The sequence below is a fragment of the Anser brachyrhynchus genome, assembly GCF_964034855.1.
Source record: "Anser brachyrhynchus genome assembly, chromosome: 1".
NCBI classification, from domain to species: domain Eukaryota; kingdom Metazoa; phylum Chordata; class Aves; order Anseriformes; family Anatidae; genus Anser; species Anser brachyrhynchus.
Genome location: NC_137694.1, coordinates 24,759,751 through 24,784,706, shown reverse-complemented (window position 1 = coordinate 24,784,706; position 24,956 = coordinate 24,759,751). Strand labels below are relative to the sequence as shown.

At 38.4% G+C, this 24,956-nt stretch overlaps 1 protein-coding gene across 10 annotated transcripts in view; it reads left to right on the top strand.

Moving 5' to 3' along the window:
- Positions 1–24,956, top strand: part of PTPRZ1 (protein tyrosine phosphatase receptor type Z1) — a 140,270-nt gene that overhangs the window by 34,531 nt on the left and 80,783 nt on the right. For all 10 annotated transcript variants that reach the window (XM_080575629.1, XM_080575630.1, XM_080575627.1 and 7 more), the window contains exon 2: positions 3,895–3,960. In XM_080575629.1, the coding sequence (XP_080431755.1) occupies positions 3,895–3,960 (66 nt within the window). The remainder of the gene's footprint in view (positions 1–3,894; positions 3,961–24,956) is intronic.

Sequence of the window (24,956 nt, the reverse complement as noted above, 5' to 3'; positions counted from 1 at the left end):
CGCATTGCCATTGTCCACTTGAACTAGATGAATGCATATGAATTTAGAGTCTCTGCTCTTTGCTTCTCAATTAGATTTTGGGACAGGAGGAAAATACTGAGTGACGTGTAACTTCCTAGGACCACATGATGTTTTTGCAACTTGAATGACGAGTTAAGACTGCCTACCTCTACTGTGCACAAAGAACATCAGTGCCCTGTGCAGAAAATCTTTTATCTAAATGTGTCCCAGCTTCCATAAAAATGGCATCTGGTGGCATAGTCTTGTAAATGCAGGTTTCACTGGAGGTGCAGCTCAGAAGTTCAGGCTGTAGCTTAGGCTTAGCAAAGGCTAAAACACAGGAGGTTGTCCTTTTGTCCTCTTGACTCTAGCAGCTGGTATCTCTTGACACCGCCTTGGCAAAAAGGACAAGCATAAAGACCTGGTAAAATTACAGCAGACTGGTATAAATTACAGTCCCAGATTACGCCTGACCTTTCTCCTGCATAGCAAAGCAGCACATCGAGTGTAACATCCCCAAACATACTTTGTGCCTCAAAAACTGTCCTCTCAATACCCTTTTTGCTAAGGCTTAGGAGAAGGGTCTCTGGAGGCCATTTGTGACTTGTTGTGTCAGCGTCTGTCAGAGGATTTTCCCTGCCAAAAATCAGAGATTTGAGGTCCTGTTTCTACTTCTTTATCCCAGCACAGAGTGCTAAATCAAGATTTCACTCACATATATTTCTTTTAATCTTTAAAACTATTCCATTTTTACCTTTACATGTGAATAAATACACACTGAGTATCAGAATGCTTCATTCAGAGCAGTAAATCAAAAGCAACTCAACCAAGGCCAATAGGTGCAAAAGAAATATCAGACTCATGTCAGGAGGAAGAAAACCTGGCTATTTATACATTCTAAATTGGAAAAAAAATCTACAAGATCATACTACTCCCAGTACTATGCTTTAACCAGAAGCCCCTCTTCTCTGTTTTTTTCCCCATGACTGAACATGAGACAAGGTCAACAACAAATCAGTCAGTCCAGCTGCTCCTCACAAACAGTGAAGCATTGGCCACCACAATTCCTAACTTTATGGGCCTCTGGAACTTGGGTGTGGACTAGTTAGGTAGAATATAAAGCAAGCAAGTCTCACAGACTCATGCAGTCTCTGAAGGAGGGTAGAGAAGGGAACAAAAAGCAATTAATGATATAATGATATCTTGCATGTCTCCCTGACGTACGTAGAAAGATAACCATACAACTGGTTGAAAGGTGACCTCACAACTGAGCTGTCTTGCTCTATAAATTAATCAACGGTCTTTGGAAACACATTCAACAGAATCCTGAAAGAAGAAGAGAACACTAAAGACTTTTTGCTTCATAAACCATCAGTAGAATTCAAACTGTTTTGGGCACTAGCTGAAGAGAGTCAGTCAGTGGCACAAGAGCCACGTTGACTCTCAAGCTGATCATTTTAAAAGCTCAAGTGTCAGTATAAAAGATTTACATATAACACCACAACGCTTTTGTGAAGACTTTCTCATTAATACCACATTCATTTAAATTACATGTAAGGAACTTAAATACACTGTTGTATTTAAATACACTTAAATACACTTGTATTGTTGTCATATCCCAAAAGCAAAATGGATGTTAATTCGTTAACTCTAAAAGAAAACTTTCTTTCCATCTGGTCTCTACTGTTGGCTGGTCACTGAGTGTTTACACAGCAAGGCTTTATATGATTCATGGTTGTGCTTTGCCAAGGAAGCTAGCAAAGCTCAAGGGAAAAATTGCTGCATGCACTTGTCCCCTTACACTCACACAGAAGCACGCACTTTTATCTGACACCCCTGCTACCCACGGTTCCTCAATTGCTTCCTTCCCCAAATGAAATTTGCTTTTCTTCCTTCATTTTGTCACGTTTGTAACAGAAAGAGGCAATACCAAAACCACTGACAATCACTGCCTGTGAGTGTGCTGTGAAGGGACTGTGGGAGCACAATAGGTGAATAGCAGAGGAGAAAAGGTGTATGAACTCCTAAGGTCTCCTGGCATTTATAAAGACTTTCCATAAGATTTACTGGGTCTATAAGTGTGTAATGCACCAAAAAAAAAGTGAACCTTGCCCCTTTTTTTCTTGTTCATTGAAGCTATCACTCCTTGTCCATCAGACCTCCATCTGGAATTTAAAAAGTGGTGGGACGCTCTCACGCCCAAACCCTGCTTACTTAGCATATGAATGCTCAACTGATTGTTTGAAGTAACAATTAGGAGGACAATGGATAAAAGAGGAAACTGGAGACAGCAACTAACACCTGTGAATCAGAACTTAAACAGCTTTCTTTTACATAATTAATTAAAGAAGCAGGCACAATGTATATTGACTTGAAAATATAGTCCAAAGACAATGAGTGCAAGTAAAGCCTTTTGCCACTGCTTTCAGTTCCAGGACTCAGATATAAAGTTTGATCTTTTTGTAGAAATCTTAGTCATGAGTGAATGTTGCTAAGTGTTGCAAGGGTGTTTTTTGATGGGGAGGGAGAAAGGGAAGATAAAAAACACTTAAGGGGAATCACAGTTTCATGGGGGAGGCAGGTGGCTTGATGTTATTGAAATATGTGGAATTTAGATAGGTAGACAATCATTGTAAAGCACAGAACATTGCTAACCTTGCAAATAGCAATTATGATTTAACATCCCATAATCAACACTGCAGACTTGTTCCCATTAAAGAAAAAGAAATGGATGCTATGCAAATGTTTCATGAAATTGTATTTACTGCAGAATGGGAGCCTAATTCTATGACATTTTCTCAGGGAGGCAATCCACATGTGTGCTCAATGTGTTCATATGCAATTATTTCTTAAGTAGGTTATATTGTGCTTTTCTAGAACAGTATTTAATGAAGCTAGTAAAGATTATTACTTTAGAAATGATAGTCTCAAAAAACTGTATCTCCAATTTGCATATATTAATAAGTATTGAGGGCATAGTCTTCCTTTTGCATGCACCAGTAGCATTGCTAGAGTTATACGGACATAAAAAGCATAACAGTGAAGGTTATCCTGTAGTCAAAAAAAATCAATAAGCATTTATATAGTTAGTCTCTCTAGAGAAAAATAATGTCATTAAAAAGTATCTGATATTTAGCCTTTCTCAATAAAGTTTATGGAGATACAAGTAACTTCACATACATCAGCTATAATATTGCTGATGCTAGTCCACACTGAAATGAAATTTTAGAATATTTATTCACTATCTTTAAATGGCATCAGTAATACAAAGTTAGAGAAAACCTGTAAAGTCCTAATCGCACTGAAGTAAAAATTTAGGTTTCATTGACTTCCAAGTAAACTAGACTAGTTCTTTGTAAAGGACATCACAGAAGACAGTTTCTTCAGAGGGAGGTCTGGTGATAGGTGTATTAATTTTAAAGGGGAAAATTCAGTTGAAATTATATATTTAAAAGAAAAAAGAAAAAAAGAAAATAGATGGAACCTAAAAACTGGATGGAATATAAACAAATTAGATACAATGTGAACAAAAAATAAATAAGTAAATAAATAAACAAACAAACACCTGGATGGAATGAAGTTTGGGAGGAAGAAACCATTAATCATACCAGCATATGTATGTCAAGTTTTACGCTAAAAGTTAAAAATTGAATAACAAATGAGATTCCGATAAGCTGAAAAGCACTTATCTTTGCTTTGTTTATGACCTTTATATGCTACAATGCAAACGGTGTTTATATTACAGTTAACAAGTACCATTCAAAGTCCAAAATTAAGACCAGGTACACCATACATCAGTAATTACAATAGCGTTGGGAGTGAGGGGGTCATCTGCATGTCTTGTTCCTGTTAAGCTTCCAGTTTTCATGTTGTAAATTCATTGTTACTTTGCAGATTTGGTGTACGGATACTATAGACAACAGAGGAAATTGATTGAAGAGATCGATTGGTCATACACAGGTAAGCAAAACTGTCTTTCTGAAGAACTTGATTTGCTTTCATATTCTCATGTTCATTCTCTTAACTTGAAGAGCACGTGATGTCTGTATACCACTCACTGTATGCCTAAACAATTATTAAACTAAAAAAATGGGAAATGGATTCTGAAAAATTACAGTGAATTTACAATGGGATAGATTATTTTGTTTCCTATATCTGTTACTTTTGAAACAAGCAAGCCCTCATCCTTAGAACCTTAACCTTGGGACTTGCTTTATTTGATGAATCATAGAACCATAGGATGATTTGCACTGGAAGGGACTTTATAGACCATCTAGTTCCAACCCCTTGCAATGGGTGCAATGGGCAGGGATACTTCCACTAGACCAGGTTGCCCAAAGCCCCATCCAACCTGGCCTTGAACACCTCCAGGGATGGGGCATCCACAGCTTCTCTGGGCAACCTGTTCCAGTGCCTCACCACCCTCTGAGTAAATAATTTTCTACTTATATCTAATCTAAATCTACGCTCTTTTAGTTTAAAGCCATTCCCCCTTGTCCTATCACTACACTCCCTGGCAAAGAGTCCCTCTCCAGCTTTTCTGTAGCCCCCCTCTAGGTACTGGAAGGTTTCCCCAGAGTCTTCTCTTCTCCAGCCTCAACAACACCAGCCTCCTCAGGCTGTCTTTGTAGGAGAGGTGCTCCAGCCCCTTGATCATTTTTCTGTCCCTCCTCTGGACTCATTCTAATACTTCCATGTCCTTCTTTTGCTGGGGGCTCCAGAGCTGAATGAAGTACTCCAGGTGGGGTCTCACGAGAGCAGAGCAGAGGAGGACAATCACCTCCCTCAACCTGTGTACTGGACACACTTATTTTGATGCGGCCCAGGACACGGTTCGCTTTTTGGGCTGCAAGCGCACATTGCCAGCTCATGTGGAGCTTCTCGTCAACCAACACCCTCCAAGTCTTCTCATCAGGGCTGCTCTCAATCCATGCTCTGCCCAGTCTGTATTTGTACTTGGGATTGCCCCAACCCAGGGGCAATGCAGGACCTTGCACTTGGCCTTGTTGAACTTTGTGAGGTTCTCACAGGCCCACCTCTAAGTCTCTTAAGGTCCCTCTGGATGGCATCTCTTCCTCTCCAGCATATTGGCTGCACCACATGGCTTGGTGTTATTGGCAAACTTGCTGAGGGTGCACTCAATTTCACTGTCCATGTCACTGGCAAAGATGTTAAATAGTGCCATCCCCGATACTGACCCCTGAGGAATAGCGCTGATCATTACTGATCTCCACCTGGACATTGGGCCGTTGACCTCAATTCTCTGAGAGCGACCATACAACCAATTCCTTATGCACCAAGTGGTCCATCCATCAAGTCCATGTCTCTCCAATTTAGAGACAAGGATTTCATGTGGGACAGTGTCAAATGCTTTGCCTAAGTCCAGGTACATTATGTCGTTTGCTCTTCCCCTATCCACCAATGCTGTAACCCTATTGTAGAAGGCCACCAAATTTTTCAGGCATAACCTGCCCTCAGAGAAGCCATGTTGGCTGTCACCAATCAGCTCCTTATTTTCCATGTGAAGGCTGAGCCTTCATTGTTAGGTGCTCTTTTGTCTGAATGTTACTATTCTCGTAAGTCTGAAAAGCATACAGAACGGCTGAAACAAGAAACATCACATTTTGTGGGTGGAAACGTATGCATACACTGCATATGAACTTCTGCACTTTGCTTCTGACTGCCTGAGTATTTTTTCCAGGTACCATCCTGCTTATCCTAAAAAGTCCATCATTTGGGCAATAAGCTCTCTCATTTGTGTAAGTAGGAAACCCTTAAGATATGCCCTTAAATTCTGCATAAACTTTGCCTAAAATCACAGAAGGATTATGGGAAATTCATTTTGACTCCTTAGATTATTCTGTATAAGTCAAGCCACTTTCAATAATATTGGAAAGGTAAATTTGTCCTAAATAATACATATATTTCACACAGAACTAAAAGTGGCTTCCTGTAAATGTGTTTAGGATCCTACATTTTTAATGATTTAAATTACTGTTTCAAACAGAAAAGAGAGAAAAAAAATTGTGAAAAGAAATATAGACTATCAAATTTCAATCTTTCATATATTTGGTTCAAAATATGTTCCTATAGTTAAAGGAAGTTATACCATTCTTTTTCTTTCTTTTCACTGTCTTTCTCATTTTCAAGACAGTTTTTATCTTCCAGGGTAAAATACATCTAACAAGTTTTGAGGCTAGAGAGAATTGAAACAGGCTAGTCATAAACCCTTCAAAATGAGATTTATAATGAAAACTCCCCCTTACACACATTGTACTGCAAAATCCAAGCATAAGATCAATCGATACAATATTTCATGTTCAAAATCCATCCGTTTTTTAATATTGCAGTTAGAGAAATGCAGGGATAAGCCTCCAGGATTACAGGTGACCAGAGGGCAATTTATGAATTTACTTTAAAGAATAGTGAATAGGTCTTGCATAGAACATCAGAGAACGATAGAGCTCTTCCCCAGTCCACATAGAGCACAAACCCGCTGTGCAGCTGCTGCAACAGACACAGGTTACGTATGCTGTGTATTTTGTATTGCTGGATGGCAAAACAGCATGGACTTTTACAAGCTGGAAGATTCAGATCTTTTAGTTCACTCTCAATGTGTGAGATGCCTTCATGTAGTTGTCTCACTTCATGTGCCCTTGCCCTAGTGACTCTACTGTTGTCAGTGGGGTGGCTGAGTGCAAGAGTCGTGTTCCTGCTGCCCTATGGGTCCCCTGCACACATAACGCAGACAGCTCCAGTTGTGGAAGGAGAAGGGTTTTCAAAGCTTTTTGGCAGGGCTTCATGTAAATCAGGTACTTGGTGTCTAGGTACTGTGAACCTTGTGATAAATGGTATTTTTCTGAAATGCCATGGAGTTGGTTCATGGTCTGAAGGGAATATGCAAATTCAACTTGCACTTAAAAAACACACAGTCTTCCTGAATGTGAAGAAAAATTACAAATTTTAACATCACTGTGCATTGGAGGCATAGAAGTCTGGAGGCTGAGACATACTTATTTTGATCTCATTCATTTATAATAAATTATTTGCTGATTTTAATCTCATTTTATTCCTGAGGGTCTGCTCAGAATGTTTAGAGCACAAGTGCAAGCGTTGTCAGGTACTTGTATGTATAACTACTACACGTAACTCAGATTTATGGCTTTGAGACATAAACCAACGTGCACATTTCTGAATAGATGGCGTATACTTTGGCAGTTCATGCTTTCCGCAGACACAAGTTATATTCCTCTGTTTTATAATGCACTCACTGAAAAACCTGAAAAAATAGCCTCTTTGTGGCAATGAAGTTTTAAGAGTAGGCTTTGGGATCCTACAGGTATGGAGTTTGATCAGCTATGAGTAAGAAACATCTAACTGGCCTGGTAAATTTATCTGAGTTTGAGCAAACTTCATTCTCTATATCAAATAAGAAATTTCAAATACATTAGCCACAGTGGGTCAATAAACTCCTTTTGCTATGAGGAAAAAGTAAAACAAAACTAGAACTAGAACTAGAATTACCTGCTGAAATCATGTAATTTTTGAAGGTGAAGTTTCCTAATACAGCAGTTTCACCTACTGTAAGTTATGTGACTCATCATCAGATTTTGATTCTTGGGTGTAAGTAGGTACACCTACTGAAGGTGTAAATGTTAAACATTTACATGGAAACATTTTGTAGTAATTCTAAGAGTGCAACTTTAATCTATAGGGAAAACCTGCACTTTCAAGCATGATGTTTTTGTGTTTGTATGTGCTGACTTTACATATATTTGCATAAACAAATGGAGTGTTAAAGGTGTGGACAGTGAAAGGTGTGGACAATCTACTCTTCAGAGTTGCATCCATTTCTTCAGAGTAAGTGGTTTAAAACTAATTTATTAGTAAGCTCTAGTTGAGCAACCTTTCTTTTTTTATTAAAACAGTGATAGAAATTATTTTTGATGACATAATGAAAATTTGTGGATGATATATACAAAAAGCAAATCAAACCATTTTTGCTTGTAGAAAAAACAGGTGTACTGAGAAAATATATTTCCTCAAATCATTTACATACTAATTGATGACCAAAGATCATTCAGACATTATTTAGCTGCATCACTAAGGTTAGGTAATCTCATTATTTGAAGCTATTAAGCAGGCAATATGAGCTTCCATTATTTTTCTTACATACAAATGAAGTATTAACTTTTTATTGCTTTGTTTATCTGCATTGTCTTTGACAAAAGTAATGATATAATGTTTTCTTATTTTTTAACATGTCTGGTTGACAGTAGTCTGTGAAACTCCAGATGTGAATGTTCATGTCAAATTATCAAACAATACCAAAAATAATGCGGGTTTGTTGATTTTTTTTCAGTGAAATTTCTTTCTGTTGAGGTTATTACTCCTGGAATTTGGGTTCTTGTTTGTTCTGCAACAAACAAGTTATGTGGTTTAGGTGACAACCAGAGCTGAAATCTATTAAAAGCAAGAAATTCTGAACAGCCTTCCAGGAATTACAAAACATGAAGACTTTTAAAAATTGAATTTGTTATGTAAATGAATAGCACAGCCAGTTCAGCGTTCTTTGTCTCAGCAAGGGTATTAAGTTCAGTTTGTGCCGCCATTCATTTTGTGATACAATGATCCACAATTGCTTCATAGACACAGGCAACGCTGATCTTGGGCAAAGAGTGATTTCAGTCTAACATGCTGAGACTCCGGGTACTTGAAGGACAATTTTGTGGTTTGTTTGTTTGTTTGTTTTCAAGAAGAATGTGGGTTATATTTACTTTTTCTTGGGGGGATGTGGATGCGTGGGAGGGGGTGTGGATTCTGGACTACAGAATCAGAATAATTTTGGTTTGAAAGGCTCCTTGGAGATTAGCTGGTCCAACCCCCTGCTCAAAGCAGAACTAACTTCAAAGTTCAAGCAGGTTGTTCAGACCTTGTCCAACTGAGTTTTGAAAATCTCCAAGGAGGGAGATAGTGCAGCCTCAGCAACGTGTTCCACCTTCATTCTGAAGATTTTTTTTTCATTTAGCCAACTGCAATTTCTCTTATAGAAACTTGTGACTATTGCCTCTTACCTTTCACCTGTGCAGTGCTTGTAGATCACCTTTACATAGCAGTAGACTTCAGCCATGTTCCCTCATTCCTCTCTCTACTCTGTGCTGGGGCATCCTCACCTCAAGTACTCTAAACAGTGTGGGACACCACAATATAAGAAGGACATAAAGCTATCAGTGTCCAAAGGAGGTCTACAAAGACGGCAAAGACGAAGGGTCTAGAGGGGAAGACATATGAAGAGCGTTTGAGGTCCCTTGGTTTGTTCAGCCCAGAGCAGAGCAAGCTGAGGGAGGCCTCGTTGTGGCCTGCGGCTCCCTCACGAGGAGGGTGGAGGGGCAGGCGCTGAGCTCTGCTCTCTGGGGACAGCGACAGGACCCGAGGGAACGGCATGGGGCTGGGACAGGGGAGGGTCAGGCTGGGTGTTAGGGAAAGGTTCTGTACCCAGAGGTGCTTGGGATCTGGGACAGGCTGCCCAGGGCAGTGGTCACAGCACCAAGCGTGCTGGAGTTCAAGAAATGTTTGGACAATGCTCTCAGACGTATGTTTTGATTTCTGGGTGATCCTCTGTTGGAGCCAGGAGTTGGACTCAGTGATTCTTGTAGGTCCCTTCTAACAGCATATTCTATGATTCTATTCTATGATCTCCAGCCTCTACAAACTCAGTTGCCTCAACCTCTCCTTGTACGAGATGTCCTCCAACCACCTGACAATATCAGTGGCCCTTAGTTTGTTAATATCTGTCTCATGCTGGCTTGGGAAGGAAGTCAAAACTGGACTCACTGTTCTAGATGTCACCTCACTAGTGCAACATAGAGGAAAATAATCATTTCCATTGTCTTGTTGGCCAGTCTTGTTAAAGTTGCCTGGTATCTTGGCCTTCCTCACTGCAAGGGCACACTGCTGACTCACACACAATGCAGTGTTCATCAGGATAATTAATTACCATCTTTTCAAATAATTTTGAATAACTGGTGTATCTCAGTAGTAAAATTTGTCAGGAAGTTGATTCTCTTCTGACACTTGCACCAGTATCCACTGTAACAACACCTAAATATAATGGTTTGTTGTTTTTACTCCCATGGTGAACATTAAACTAATCTTGTTAAAATTGTTATCATTTTATATCTGATTCAAGACCCTCTGGAGATATCTCCATAGTTTATTGTTCCCCATTACTGTTTCTACAAGGACAAAACCTTAGTTGTCATTTGAAAGGCTATTTTTGCCACCCCAGGTTGTGGAACTTTGTGCTTGTGGCTTCATATGTAGATGCCTATAGAAAGGCTATGAAATGAAAATAGTCTTACTTTCAGTGATACTGAGAAAATGTAATTCTCTTTATAGCCCAAATAAGACATAGTGTTTTAATTTCAAATTTTGTTATATCATCTGCTACTACTGTGACAATTCTATTACACATTCACTGCTTGTAAAGTTTATGGGAAAATAAGTTGTTGCTTATGTCCATAAACATTTACAGGTGTAATTTGCTTTTCACTCAGCCTAAAAAGTAAGCAAGAATCTGCATTTTCTCAACTGTGGCTCAAGAAAACAATTTTGACATTGGTAGCTGATTGTACTTATTCTGTAAGATGTCTTCTGCTTCTATTACTCAACAATTTGATATAGGGAAACTGGAAAATTTCAGGATCTCCCCTCATCATCAGCCTGTCTCCCTGTTCAACAGCCATCTGTTGGGAGGATGGACAAGGCCAGGCATATAGCTGCAAGGCATTTTGCCTTGCAGTTGCAATAGAGGAGACGCTGTGCCGAAGAGTATTTGTATGTGTGTGGGCATCATGCATGCTCCTGTCTCCTTGGTCTTGCTATTCCTTCTATGTGAAGAAGCTGTTAACCCTGCATATGATGCCTGCTATGCCTCAAAACAATGCTGGTGTGTTAAAAGGAATGCGGAAATGAGTTAGAAGTTAGCGTGCTGATATAAGAGCAAGTTAGGTTCAAGCACAGCCAGCTGGAAGGGGCTATTTCCAGAAGAATATGAAATAGTTCCTGGATCAGGGCAAAGGCAGTGGGAGGGTGGAGGTGCGGGGTCTGGATCCCATCCATTACAGTTCAGTGAGGCATAAGGTAGAGGGGTCATTTCATGAGCCAAATCCTAAGAGTCAGGCTGTGTGTGGAGGCACCACCAGGAGCTGGCTAGAGTTGGGATCCAGGAGCTGCCTGCTGAACCAACTGATTTAATAGACAGCTCTACCAGACCAAAGTGAAAAGTCTCCAGGACAGCCCTGGCAAAAACTGATGAAACATCCTGTCATCACTAGCTGGATAAAACTGTACTCTTGGGAGATGATGCATATCAATTTTTTCTTGCTATCTAGCTGTCATGGCAGTATCAACATAAGTTTGTGAGATTTGTCTTTTCATTGCCTATGAAATAATTTGCTTTGTGTTTTATATTCACAGAGTATAATCATGAGTGATGTGCTGCATCAGTTGTGACTAATAAAGAAAAGTCTATACTCTTGAGCGCTGTGTGTTCCTTGTATGAAGGATGCATTGTAATTAATCAAGATAATGTGCACTATTTTATTAACTCATATAACAATAGCTCTGCAGAGGATCTTATTATTTAGTAGACCTTATGCTTCAGAGGCTGTCATACCTTTTCTTGCATAATAGCTCATTGCATGTATTTACATCCTCCGGACTGTACAGCCACTCATGGTTCCAGTGTTTTGTCACTAAATTCACAGACTCATTAATTAACAAGCCTATTGTATTGTGGTTTTGGGAAGGCTGATGATTAAGCAACAAAAATTACAGTGTTGTGCATCTGTTCACATTAAAGAGACAAGGTGTCCTAAATCAGGGAGCGACATTCTGGCATCTATGACCATAGAGAAGTCCCCGTTTAAGATATCTGAATTTACTGAATCAAGAACACAAAAGAAGTTATTCAACTCAATAAGAAATCTACTCAGGATATTTGTGGTCAGACATTTGAATTCATATGAAGTAATATGGTTCAAACATCAGCTGTCTCCATTCTCTTGTGTAATGAGAGATGATATTTAAGGAGTAGAAGGCTCCTAGAAGAAAAGTGCAATTTATTTAGCTTCGATTCAGTCAATATTTGTAGGATAAACTGAGTAAAACTTCCAAAGGGTTTTGGGAGAGGGGAAATTAACTCCATATTCATTGACCATTCGAAGTTGGATGCTTGTAGGACAGGTATAAAGAACAGCCTGTTGGTATCCATATTTGGCATCTCATTGGTAAAAAATAAAAAATAAAAATAAATGTCATTTTTCTGTCAATAAAGGCGTAAGTCATTTGTTTGCCAGTTTCCTCATAAGGAACTCTGATAAGGCCTGTTCCTTCCCCCATTTCTTTCTTTAAATGCTGTAAACAAAGGAACCATCTGGGTCATTTTCAGAAACTGCACATCACTTCATTCTGAGCACCAACTAGATTACTCAAACGCAGGAGAGTCTTTTTCTGAAGTGTAGAGATCAATGCATAAGGTATTTGCATAGTGTGGCACTGCTGTTTTAACAAGGTCTGGACAGGGTTCACAGAGATATAGAGACTATCCATTAAGTAAATGTGATTTTAAATTGAAAGCTTTTTTAGGAATGCTGTCTTTGGGACTACATCAAACTTAGATGAAAACCAAAAAAAAATAAAATAAATAAAAAATTGAGATATCTGACAGTAGACTAGAGCTTGTGGTTAAGCCTCTTTGCCCTTCAAAAGGATCATAAAAGTATCCTCATATATATACTACTGAATGATTTCTCATTTACAAGTGCATTCAATCTGTGCTAAAGTGAGAAGGATATGTGCTTGAGGACTACTTGCTTCCAGACTGCAGAGATGACTATTTTGAGATCGTCATCAAGATGATTTACAGATATGTGAAGTTCAGAGCCCTGAAAGTAATTCTCTCATTGATTATGTTTACAGAAGGCCTTGCTTTACTTACCTGCTACAGCCCTTTTGCTTAGGTCCCACTTACGAACATTTTTATTCAAAGGGGTATTCTGATCTATTTATAACAACCTTTGTTCATTTTTTTTCTCCTGTTGTACTCAAACCCCGTTCAATTCAGTATGCACAGTTTGCTAACCTCCTGAAGTAAGGGCAATAATTAACTCTGCAATGTACTCACAAATCTGAAGCCATTCATGACCTAAATAACTTTTCCATGGGCCAACAGTGGTTAAAGCTGTCCTAAAAAATGTGTGGCTAGCTAAATCTGCATGGCTAGGAGCAGAGAAAGAAGATAGATGAAGGGTAGGAGGAAGGATCCTCAGAAGGAGGAGTGTGGCCTCCCTCTTTGACAGGAGAAAGCTCTCATGTGGGCTCAGGTGCCCCTAGAGCCACAACCACTGCAAGCTCAGTAAGGGATGTGTGCTTGGTATCTTCAAATGTGCCTGACTTAGAGTTAAGCAGATCATGGGAAGAGCAGGACATCCTATTTCCATTTTTAAATTTTGAATGCTAAGTTAATGCAAATTACTGTAATCCATCTTTCATGCTAAAACAGTCTACTTTGGAATTTCATTTTTAAATTCTATAATATTATTTTTTTTCCCAGAAAAATATTTTTTCCAAAACTTTTCAAAATATGAAACTGGGGAATCCCATGAGCAGTTTTGTTTTGGATGAATCAGCATTTTCTGAAAAACAACAACAAGACACAAAAAAAAAACAAACAAAAAACCCAACCCACTGAAAAATCCTGCCCTTTCCAAATTTAACTTGTAGAAAAAAAATGGTGCTTTCAGTTCTAGAGGTGCCCCTGTCATATGTAAATAATGTCGCGTTCAGAGACAAAAATGCACCTCTGCTTCTCTTCAGCTGCATGTTTGGAGCCAGCCCAGTTGGTAGCTTTGTGGCTGGGCTCACTTGTAAAGTATTAACATGGTTGCTGCATTTCTACCCACCTGCTAACTGTTGCAAAAGCCATGAAGTTCTGCTGGTGCCAGCAATAGCTAGTTAAGTCTGCAGGCTTGCTGAAAGTGGTAGTAATTCATGGCTAGGTGAATAAATTAGCAAGAGGCAGAAATCATTCTTTGTACATAGAATACTTTCTGTCAAGAGTCTCTGAGGGATGACGTGGTGTTTATTTGTATACACTTGATTTATATGCAGTATCATGACTTGTATTGGCACATCAGCACACTTCTAAGAAACTGAATTATACAGGATAATTATATAATTTACTTACAATGGGAAGATTCATTCTAGGAAGTTTCTTCAAATAAGTCTGTGCCCTGTTTCTCTATCACAGTAACAAGCTTTCCACACCACCCTGGAGAAATAGCGGGCATGCCTAAAAGCTGCTTACATCCCAAAGTAAGTGTATGATTCCAAATTAAATCTCTGCGGCCCCATATTTGTCTTTGAATTTCACAGCTTTTCTTCCCCCTGCACTTGTGGTGCGCATGAAACTACTCTGGCACATTCAAAGGCATTTCATCTTGTGAAGAAAGTCCTGCTGAAAGCTGTCAAGGTCCAAAACTGTTTCTTAGCAGCAGAGTCCACAGGACAGAGGCTGTGCCTCCACTAGATTTATCAGCTGAGCTGTCCCCTCCATTGTTTGGTTGCCAGAATTGCAGAAGTTCAGTTCTGATCATGTCTTTCAGCTGTGAAAGGTGCATAAAGTCCTTTTTGTAAAAAGCCAGGTCCAGGCGTCTAGCTGCACATAGATTTAGCCATTTCCTGCTATGCTTTAGCAGTTGTGCACACAACAAACTCCACATCCTTCCTGCGGGGGCCTCTTTCTGCTCTCCTGTGAGAGCTTTCTTTATGAGAAATTAAACTGTGGCTTGATCTGATATTGCCTGGCAGTGATCCTATTTTAGGAGCCACAGAAACAATTGACTGTCTTCTTCCATCCATTATTATAGATGCTGCATGTCAGAGCTAAGCTGTTTTCCCTCTGAATGTGGTGTTTCTCTGTCAGTGCCTTCTCTGTCAGTGAGCTTTATCTGATGAAAACTGTGTTAACCAGAGAAATGTTTAAAAGGCAGTTAAGAAAATGAAGATATTAAAAATGGAAAAGCAAGGTACCGAATGCTGGGAAAAAAAAAATGCATATACAGACTTGGAAATTTATCTTAAACTTCCAATATTTCCTGTCTATGTAAGGAGTAAATTCAGGGCTTGGGCGCATGGTCACAGACTGACAACAATTATTTTTATCGAGTTAATGGAAAAAGAAGCATGCAACAAAATGCCTACCTTGCATTACCCTTCTTGATTAAGTAGAAGGGAAAAACTGAAAAAATATTGTTGCTGGAGTATTTAGGAACATGGGGTTCATAAATTATTTCTGAATAGAGTAGAACCATTTCTGAATAGAGTAGATTTTCTGCCTGTTTTTGCATGTTCTCACCACTTTGCTTATACACAGTACAGTATCTCAGGTTTTTTAGCTGTATGTTTTCTGTCAATGTTCAGAGAAGCAAATAGTTATGGCTGGAATGCTATTCAGTGAAAAAATACAAGGAAAAAGATGTTTATCTTTTTTTTGGTCAAATGTCTGTTCATGAAAGCCAACTTTACTCTGTGAACAGAGCCAAGGAGTTCTAAGTAATGTCACTGCTCAATAGGAGCACCAGCTCTTCACCTCCTTAATCTGTTTTTACCTGATTTCAGAGTATGGACAGATGAAAGAAGACCAGCACAAACAGGTGCCATACAATATGTAACATATACTGGAAATGTATAATTTAAATGGCACAACCATTCATTTTCTTCAGCTGTGAGTATTTGCTTCAAACAGATACAGTATGTACTGTAACTAATCTTTACCAACACATCTGAACCACCAAAGAGAGATCTGTATACATGCCAGTCCTAATGTGACCGTACTATGTGTATCCGATCAAAATAAGAACATTTGTTCTCCTACAAATAAAAGGAACAGATGATAATCTGTTGCAGTGGCTTGATCACACATCTGAGGTTCCCCTTGAAATTCTTTGCTTTAGCTATGGAGCATGTGCTAAAAAGAGCTTTTCTGCATGACTTCCTGTCTTCTCACTCCATCCCTTTTCCTAGAGCCATCTTCCTACCCTCTCCATTTGACACTTTTTGTCAAATTGGCTTATTTCTTCTCTAATGGTGTAGCCACTATTTCAGTTTCCCTTTTTCATTGTAAAGTTTTTCTTTCTCCCACCCACCAAAAGATTGTGTGGTGTTTTGTTGCCTGCTTCTCCCTGACATTTATTAGCAGCTGCATGAAAAATCTGTCAATTTGCCACTGCCTCATGTGTTTCCAGGAGAAACTCTTTCTCCTCCTGAGTAACTAATGGAGAAAGAGCCAGCTGCATGTTTCCTTGACTATCTTGCAGTCTCTCTCAGCTGCCTTTTCCTAAATGTCAGGGACACTCTCCAGTGTGGTTACCATGGTGCCTTCTGCTGGAATGGCTGCAAGAGTTCACAGCAGCCAGCAAAACCACTGTACATTTTATAGGAACATACTGTGATAAAACAACTTACCTGCTAATATCATGGTTAAATGGAACATAACCAAAGGTGCTTTTTGGTGCATGTTTTGTATAAGATTGGCCCCAATTTTGTACCATCTGAAAACCATCAATCAGTTAAGAATATCTGCCTTGCCTTCCATTTGTGACTGTGGTGCTCTATCTATATATGTGTTACGTGCTGCATATATAAACCTGCTGGTGAGCTTGTCAACTCAGCAGTTCTATACATAAATATAAAAGCTGATGAATAACAGTGAGATTTATGTTATGCTGTATTCATTAACTACCTTCTTTAAGAAGGTCTGAAAACATTGTCTGTTTCCTCATAACGTATTAGTCAATCTGAAACAATGTCATTAGCAAAAAAAAAGCTTTTCTTTGATATGGTTTCCTGTTGTGAAAGACAATAAAAAGTACATCTTGTATCCAGCCATTGGAAAACGTGATTTTTTAAACCTCAGGTTTATAACTAACAATCTGGAGATACATTTGTAGCTGAAATAGCAATATCCTTTTGAAAATACCAATTGATTTTAAAACTCGTTTTGAAATTGATGCAACTGAGTCATGCTGTTTTCTCTAAAATGTATCATTCACTTCATAGACAGATTTCAAAATAAACGTGAATAAAAACCTTTGTTCCAAAGAATAATTTAGCAGTAAGTTCTGTTCCAGCCATTTGTTTCAAGGTAAATTGGTCATGTTCTGTTTCAATAAATGGTTCGGTAAACTGGAAACACTGCATCAGATTCAGCCATCAGAGAAGAGCTCTCAACTACAACATACTTTGGTCTTTAGCTCCAGTTGCTCAACTTTAGCCCTACAAATGAAGTCAGTAGGATTTTCCACTGTGATTAAGTTCCTTTCATTACATTGTTCAGGTTTTTCCTTATTAGAACCAGAAATGACTCCCCAGCTTCAACACCCTGCTATTACAGGCAATCACGCCTTCTATATCCTGCACAAAGTTAACCAAACTCTGTTTTAAAAAAGCAGTTGTTTTCTTTTACTTCTTAGTTGCACTAAAAGACTATCACAGAAATTCATGCTTGACATTCAAACTTTACCTGGATTTCCAGGCCAACTGTACTAATGCATTGTCAATGTCACCTCATTCTTCTGATAGTTAGTCTGCTCACTTGTTTCTCCAGAAGCTGATCTTTTCCATTGCCAGCATTTGCCTGCACTGATATCACTCTCCTGATTGTTTTTAAATTAAACTAAGAGGTTTTAGTCTCTTCTTGTCCCCTTTTGATAATTTCTTCAGCTTTATTTGCTCACTTTTGATTCCTTTGAATCTTCCTTTGTCTTCAGTGTGGGTGACGAGCATGTCATGTGCTTATCCCAAAGGAGCTCTTCCCATGACTTCGTGCAGAGACGTTAATACTTTTCTGTCTTTACTAGGACTTGCCTATTTAAAGATTCAGAACACGCTTGCCTTTCCATCACACTGTTTACAATCCTCTGTGACTGACTGACATAGTCCAATTCTCTTCCTCTCTCGTAGTTTCCAGTTATGACATCCTCCTAAGTAACAAGAACTCCTACTAGTAGTCTCTAAATGTATTATTTTAGAAACCACGTTGCTGAATTTCCCCCGATTTTACTACTTCAGTTCTCAAGGTGAGCTGTTTTTTTTTTTATTATTTTTTTGTTTGTTTTGTTTTGTTTTGCCTTTTTTTTTTCTCTCCATATGATATCCTGGAATTCCTTGTGATAGCATTTTTTCACACTTAGTGTCATCAGTAGGTGTAATCAGCAGCACAGAGAAACTCAGGAGTTTCCTACGTATTCATAGCCTGGTAGTTCCCATTTACCACTGTTTAGCATTTTCTTCTCTTATATTTACTAAATAAGAGAAAGTACTGATTTGTCGTGTACTGTAGTAACAGTTTTAGGTGTTTACTATTGATCTATTCAGCATAATAACATAATTTCCAGTTTTTCAAAGACTTCAATTTTTTTTTTCTTCCTTTCCACCAAGATAGAAGAATTTGGATACCACCTAAACAACTGACCATCCTCTCATTAATATTCTGTGGGCAAATTCAGCCTTGCTGTAACTCCATTGACTTCATGAGAATGACTCAATATAAGGAAGTTAGCTAATAAAATATTTTGTATCCTAGGCAAAATGTTGCTTATATTGAAAGTTCATTTCCTTTTCAAGCACTATTAAATTGCAATGATTTATAGTCTTAAAATAAATGCTTGTATGAATATTAAATACCTACTTAGCAACCTTATTAGGAGCATACTATCACCCACAGATAAATCTCATTTTGATAAATTTCAGTGTAAATAACATTTTAATTATTGTTGTATAAGTACTAAATTTTACAACTGCAACTAATTGCCTTTATTCAAATTTCAAACATTTTTTTCTAACAGAACTAAAGCCAGCTTAAATCAATGAAAAGATATCTATTTACTTAAAACTGAACTTTGAATCAGTCCTAACTTATAGTTACAAACAATTTATATTACATTAAAAATGCAGCACGTTTATAAACAATAATAAAATGTGTGGATTTTAGCAGTAATGGGATAGGTAGCAAAAGTACTCAGGATGTCATTGCAAATATTTATTCTGATTTGTGTGTAAAAATTATGAAAAGATTGGACAAATTATCTTGGCAAAAACTAGGATATTTTGTCAATTAAGTGAAGAATCACTCCAGAATACCCAATGGCAATTAGCTATCCCTGCATGGGCCCCTCATTATTTGACATTATAAAAGAAATTACATACATATGAGCTTGATTCTACAAAGCTGATCATCAGTGAAAATTAATGTTGACATTTAATTGTCCTGCAACTTCATATTAAATATCTCACTAAGATGAATGACTCAGTTTACACTTTCCAGAGCTATTGTTTCAGCCTATGGTAGTACCAGATCCAAACTAATGCATGCAGCTGTAGGTTTTTGTTTGTTTGTTTGTTTGTTTGTTTTTTCTACAAAACCAAGAATGAAGGAGGCTTTTACAAAATTCATGGTAATGTGAAAATACAAAGTAATTTCATAAAGCCTATCAAGATATAACCAACATAACCTCTTCCTAGATATAATATTGCTCAGTAATTTCACAAATATCTTGGATGACAGAAGAGAGGGGATTAGCAAATTCATGGAGGACACCATGTAGGAACTTACAAGGATGTGGGGGACATAATCAGAATTCAAAATGAGCTTGATGAATTGGAGAAATGGTCAGAAATCAATTGAATAGAATCTGTGAATACAATGGTGACAAAAAGCAGAACACACTCAAAGTGGAAAAGAAAAAAATATATAGGTGAAAACTGGGGACCATCTGGTTAGGTGTCTGTCTGACAGTTAGCTATAGTTGAGTCTGAATTAAGAATATGCTGCTATTGCATAAAAAAGACAATCCCATTCTGAGGTGAATTAACAAGAATGTTGCATGAAGCATGGGAGGCAATTATTCTGCTCTACTTATCACTAGAGAGGTCTCAGTTGTACTTTTGTATTCATCCTTGACCTGCACACTTGTAGAAAAGATGGTGACAAATTGAGAAAGGGCCTAGAGAAGAAGCAACAAGAATGACAGGGACCTAAGAAAACCCGAGCTGCTTGGAAAAAAAAAAAAAACTGAATGAACTAAGTTTGTTTAGAAAAGAGAGTTACAATAATAGTCTTCAAATATTTAAAAGTTATTATAAAGTGATCAGTTGTTCTCCACTGCACTGATGTGGTAAGGATGAAACAGTTTAATTTGCAGAAGAGAAAGTATAGGTGCAATATTAGGAAAAAGTTACTGTGAGGATAACTAAACCCAGGCACAGGTTGCTTAGGAAGAATGTGGAATCTATCTAATTGAAACCTTTAAAAAAGATAGGGAAGATAAGCACTCATGAGGGTTTGTCTGATCTTACTTGACCATGCAATGAAGAAAAGCATCCAGATGACCTTTCAGTCTTACACATCTGTGATGTTTTGGGGCAACTTAAAATCCTATTTAATCACCTTTCAAGTAGTGCCTAGTAAATGTATGTGTTCTATAGGCAAAGAGAATACTACCAGCCATTTCTGAAGTTATTCAATTCAATTGTTGAATTCAATTCAATTCAAATTTCAGTTGTTTACTATTTTGCTAATCATCAACTGTTTGATGAAGACAGTGATTTTCTATGCTAGGTTATTTCCCCATTTTGGATTGTTTGAGGCTGTCGAAGGGTGGACTGCAGGAAGTATTCCAAACAAAAATATTTTTTATAAGGAGAAACAGAAAAATGTATAGCTTCCCTTTACTGAGAAAAAAAAAAAAGAGTAGTCATTTCACTGAAAGGTCTAGTATGTCCTCATTTTAGATCTGGAATCTGGAAAGATTAGATTTATTTTATCAACTCACCTTCTGTCTAGGGCAAGTGTTTCTTTGTTGGGCAAGCTCTCTCAGACCCAGCCATAACATATGTGCTGAATTAGTTTGATATTACATGGTTGATTTAGACTACTAAGGATTATTTTCAATGGAAATGCACGGGGACCTGGTGTGGCAGAAACTTCATTGTGAGGGTAGTAACTTCTTAAACCACTCGGGCTGGTTTTCAGTGCTTGTCTGATTTGCACATACAATTGAAATATGACAAGGAAGATTTCTTGTAACTTTATGTTCTTTTTTTTTTCTTTGTGGGCTTTGTCAATAACTTACTACTCCAAAGCTTCTGGATGTTATTTTGAAGCCTAAACTCATTTGCTTTGCATTAATATTTACATATTTGTTGCTCTTCTTTGGACATTTATTGTAGACATTTTGAGATTAAATTGATTTAATTTTCTGTCCTTCTGACTACTCCAAGACTTCAGTCATGCATGCTCATAATCTCTGTCTGAAGGAAAAGCTTTCTGAAGCAGACAACTGAGGGCTGGCTGCTGAGCAGCTCGAACCAGCTGGATTGTCAGCAGCTGGAACCTGCTGACTTTCCTGTCAGAGCAGCCTAGGGGTCAGATATTCTGCTTTTGTATTGTTTTTAGCTTCTTCTGTGTTTGGGGGCACAGTATGGACTAGCACAGCCTGTCACTTCATCAAACCTTCTGCTGTTCTAGTGTAGCAATGCAGCCATGCTGCATCACCTCTTCAGATAAATAATGGCTTTGCGCAGATGCTCTGTACTTGTCCTAGCATTCACATTTTACATTAATGTGATAATATGAGAAATCAGCTTTGCCAGCATGCTGTCTCAGAACACCTTCACAGCTTCCTCCAAGCCACACAGTGCATCACCTGTGCTCATCCATTTGTCCTTGGTGAATCAGGCTCCTTCGTGTCATCCTTTTTTGCTTTCTGCCTAGCTGATGCGTTCCTTATAATATTCCCAGAGGTGACTGCACCGTGGTGTATTATGAATTTCTTTCTCTGGGAGGATAATGTTAAGTTTCTTTTGTGTGTCATAATGATACTGCATAATGGAGGCAGAATATGTGCCTAAAGATTGAATAGTTACAAACAAAATCCACACAGCAGTAGCTGATCTAGAAAAAAAAAAACAGTTGTAATCACTTTTTTTAAATGTCAGGCTTGCACCTGCATATCCTCATCACCCTCTTGCATATGCTCTTTAGAGCACAAACCACTTTCTGTTTGCTGAGCAGTCCATAGTGGTCATGTAATTTTGTAAGTTTTGTGCGTGTTTTTATAATAAACTGACACATTATAGAAGTACATTTAAGTAGATGCTCTTTTCACCTAAGGTAAAGCCATTTGGGACCTGATTCTAGCTAAGCTGTCCCTTGAGGTTTCTGGGAACTGAATACACTGCAATTTGCAGGCTTATGCACTTGGCTGATTTAAAGACAGAGACACAGTCAGGAAAAAAATGTCTCTGTTATTTCCCAAATATCTTTGTTCTTCCCTCTGACGTCTTTCTATAAACCAAGAAGAGGCTATTCTAGTTGTCAGAAATCAAACTGGCTTTTGTCTGGAAGCAGAGTGCATGAATGCTGGTGTGTATGAGGAGCAGGGCTCTCTGCCTCTGCATAAGGGCATCATATCCATCAGGCTCGAGTATCACTTGTTTTTATGATTTTCAAAGGAAACATCCACTGCTATTAATTAGATAAGTGAAGTAAAACATACAGTCAAGCAATACTTTTCCATTTAAATGCCCTTTTTTATTTATGTGTGTCTCTATCTTACACACCAGACTCCAAAGTTGCAGGCACCTACATGAACAGTAACTACTCTATCTAGCCTCCTACAGCTCTTTTACTCTTCCTACAATTTGCAGTATGCTGCAATTTTCCTGCAAATTAGCACAGCTCACTGAAGTCAAGGTTCCAGATGCAGCTTCCCTGCCTCTCAAATTAGATTATATCTGAATAAATGGTAAAAAAAAAAAAAAAAAACAGACCTAGAAGTAGAGACCAGACTTCAGGCTGTTCCCTTGCTCTCCTTCACCTCCACAGAATGCTATAACCACTAGGTGAAAGCCAGGCTTCTTGTCACCCTGAGAGCTGAGGTCTCTTGCTGCCTAGCGGCCACAACAGCCAAGCCTTTTCAGAAATGATGACCACTTCTCTCTTTTACTAGTTAGGCCGTTTCCTAATATCTTGGCATAGTTTCTTCAGGAAGAATAAAACTATGAAATCAAGTCACTGCTCCCTCAGACAGCGCTCTGACCACTAGTGCAGAAAGGGAGCTGTACATTATATGTGGCCATTGCCATGAGGAGAGAATAAATTGAACTGGACAGGCTGGGTTGCCCTCTGAAAAAATGCCTGCCTTCTGTATGGCCAGTGAAGAGAGCAAGGCACTGAGCTTATGGATACTGGATCTCTCCCTGCAGGTCTTTTGGCCTTCAGCTGTGCAGCATATATCACCAGTTACATTAGATGCATTGGATTAAGCCTGTGCACTGTCCCAGAGAGACAGCTAAAAACTTCAGTGTATTTCCCTTCTCACTCTTTTAGTTTGAGTGAAATATATGGATGATCAGAAGAAAAATATCCTTTCAAAATAGACAATGTGATTGTGAAACCTCAAAGGCTGGCAAATGTGATCCCACAAACCAAGTTATCTGATTTTCTTGAAAAGGACTGACCAGATTTTAAGTTGGCAGCAAGCATCCTTTAAAGTCTATGCAGGGCAGCAAAACTGCAATTTAAAAGCCAAAATATTTAGCACAAATGCAGTTTATAAGATCTAGAAATGGCTCAAATATTTCTTAAGGTTATTTATAAATCCGCCTCTTATTTTTCATCTTCTGCTTCAATGAAAGTTGTTTTTACATTCCACAGTTCATGTAGCAGGCAGTCCAAGGAGTTATTAATAAAATATTAATGCTGTCATCCCACACGACATATTGTTTATACCACCACAGATGCAGATTACATCTCAGATCAATGGAGCAATTTCTTTAAAACCTCTTTCTAAAGCAGCAGTTGGAGTATGATTACAGTTGTCCACAGTAGTTATATCATACAGCAAATTAGGAAATATATGTCAGGACCCATTATTCTAATGGGGGTCTTGCAAGATTTTAACAATGTAAGTAGATGCCAGACTTGCAAAGCGATGACCCTCTTTGAAACAATACCCCCAGTAGAGAGGAGAGAACAAAAATGCTGTTGACTTGCGCGTGGCTGTCAAGTTAATGCTTCGCAGGAACCCACAGCACTAATCGTGTTTCTTGAGTGCAAGTTCTTCTTTTCTTTAGCTCCCTCACAAGGTATCCCTTAAGCACTCATTAGACCAGTGCAGTCGAAAATTGGTAAATTTGTTTTCAGTATCAGCTACAGTATTTCAGTCCTGTCCTGATACAAGAGACAACACTGTACTCTTGGTGTCACTTTTGTTTCCTGCAATTTTTTTAAAGAAACTTTTAGTTTTCAAAGTCCATTAAAATTGAGTAAGATCTTACATATTTATGCTCCATCAAATACCTAGTTTATAAAAGGATGAGAACTATGAAACGGTGCAAGTCAGGGGATGGAAATTCTCTGTCCTAAATGGCCATTTAAGTAGCACATCTGGTGAAATGCAACTGCCAAATTTTTAGCAATCATCATCAGCAGCAGCAGCAGCATTAACAAGGGAACCATTGTGGTATGTGTAGTGGCAATATTTATTTTATGCAGCCAAGGGTTTGTCCTAATACTAAATTAAATTACATACTAAATTAAAGGCAAGATCATGCTTTACAGTCTTTTGATGGGTTCTAGTTGTTGTAGAACAGGGACTTATCATACCTGATCTGAAGGGGTGAGTTTGTGCAAATACACAGCTGTAGTCAAGTCAAAGGACCTGGAAGTGCAGAGTGTGCGAGGGCAGGGAGTAAAGCTCCCTCAGTTCCTCCTTCAGCCACAGAAGCTCTGTGCCTGCAAGCCGAGGATTATCTGAACAGTGATCAAATGTTCTGAGGAAATGTGCTTTAATTAAATTCTGCTCAGTTAAGAAGGGAGACAAGGAGACGAT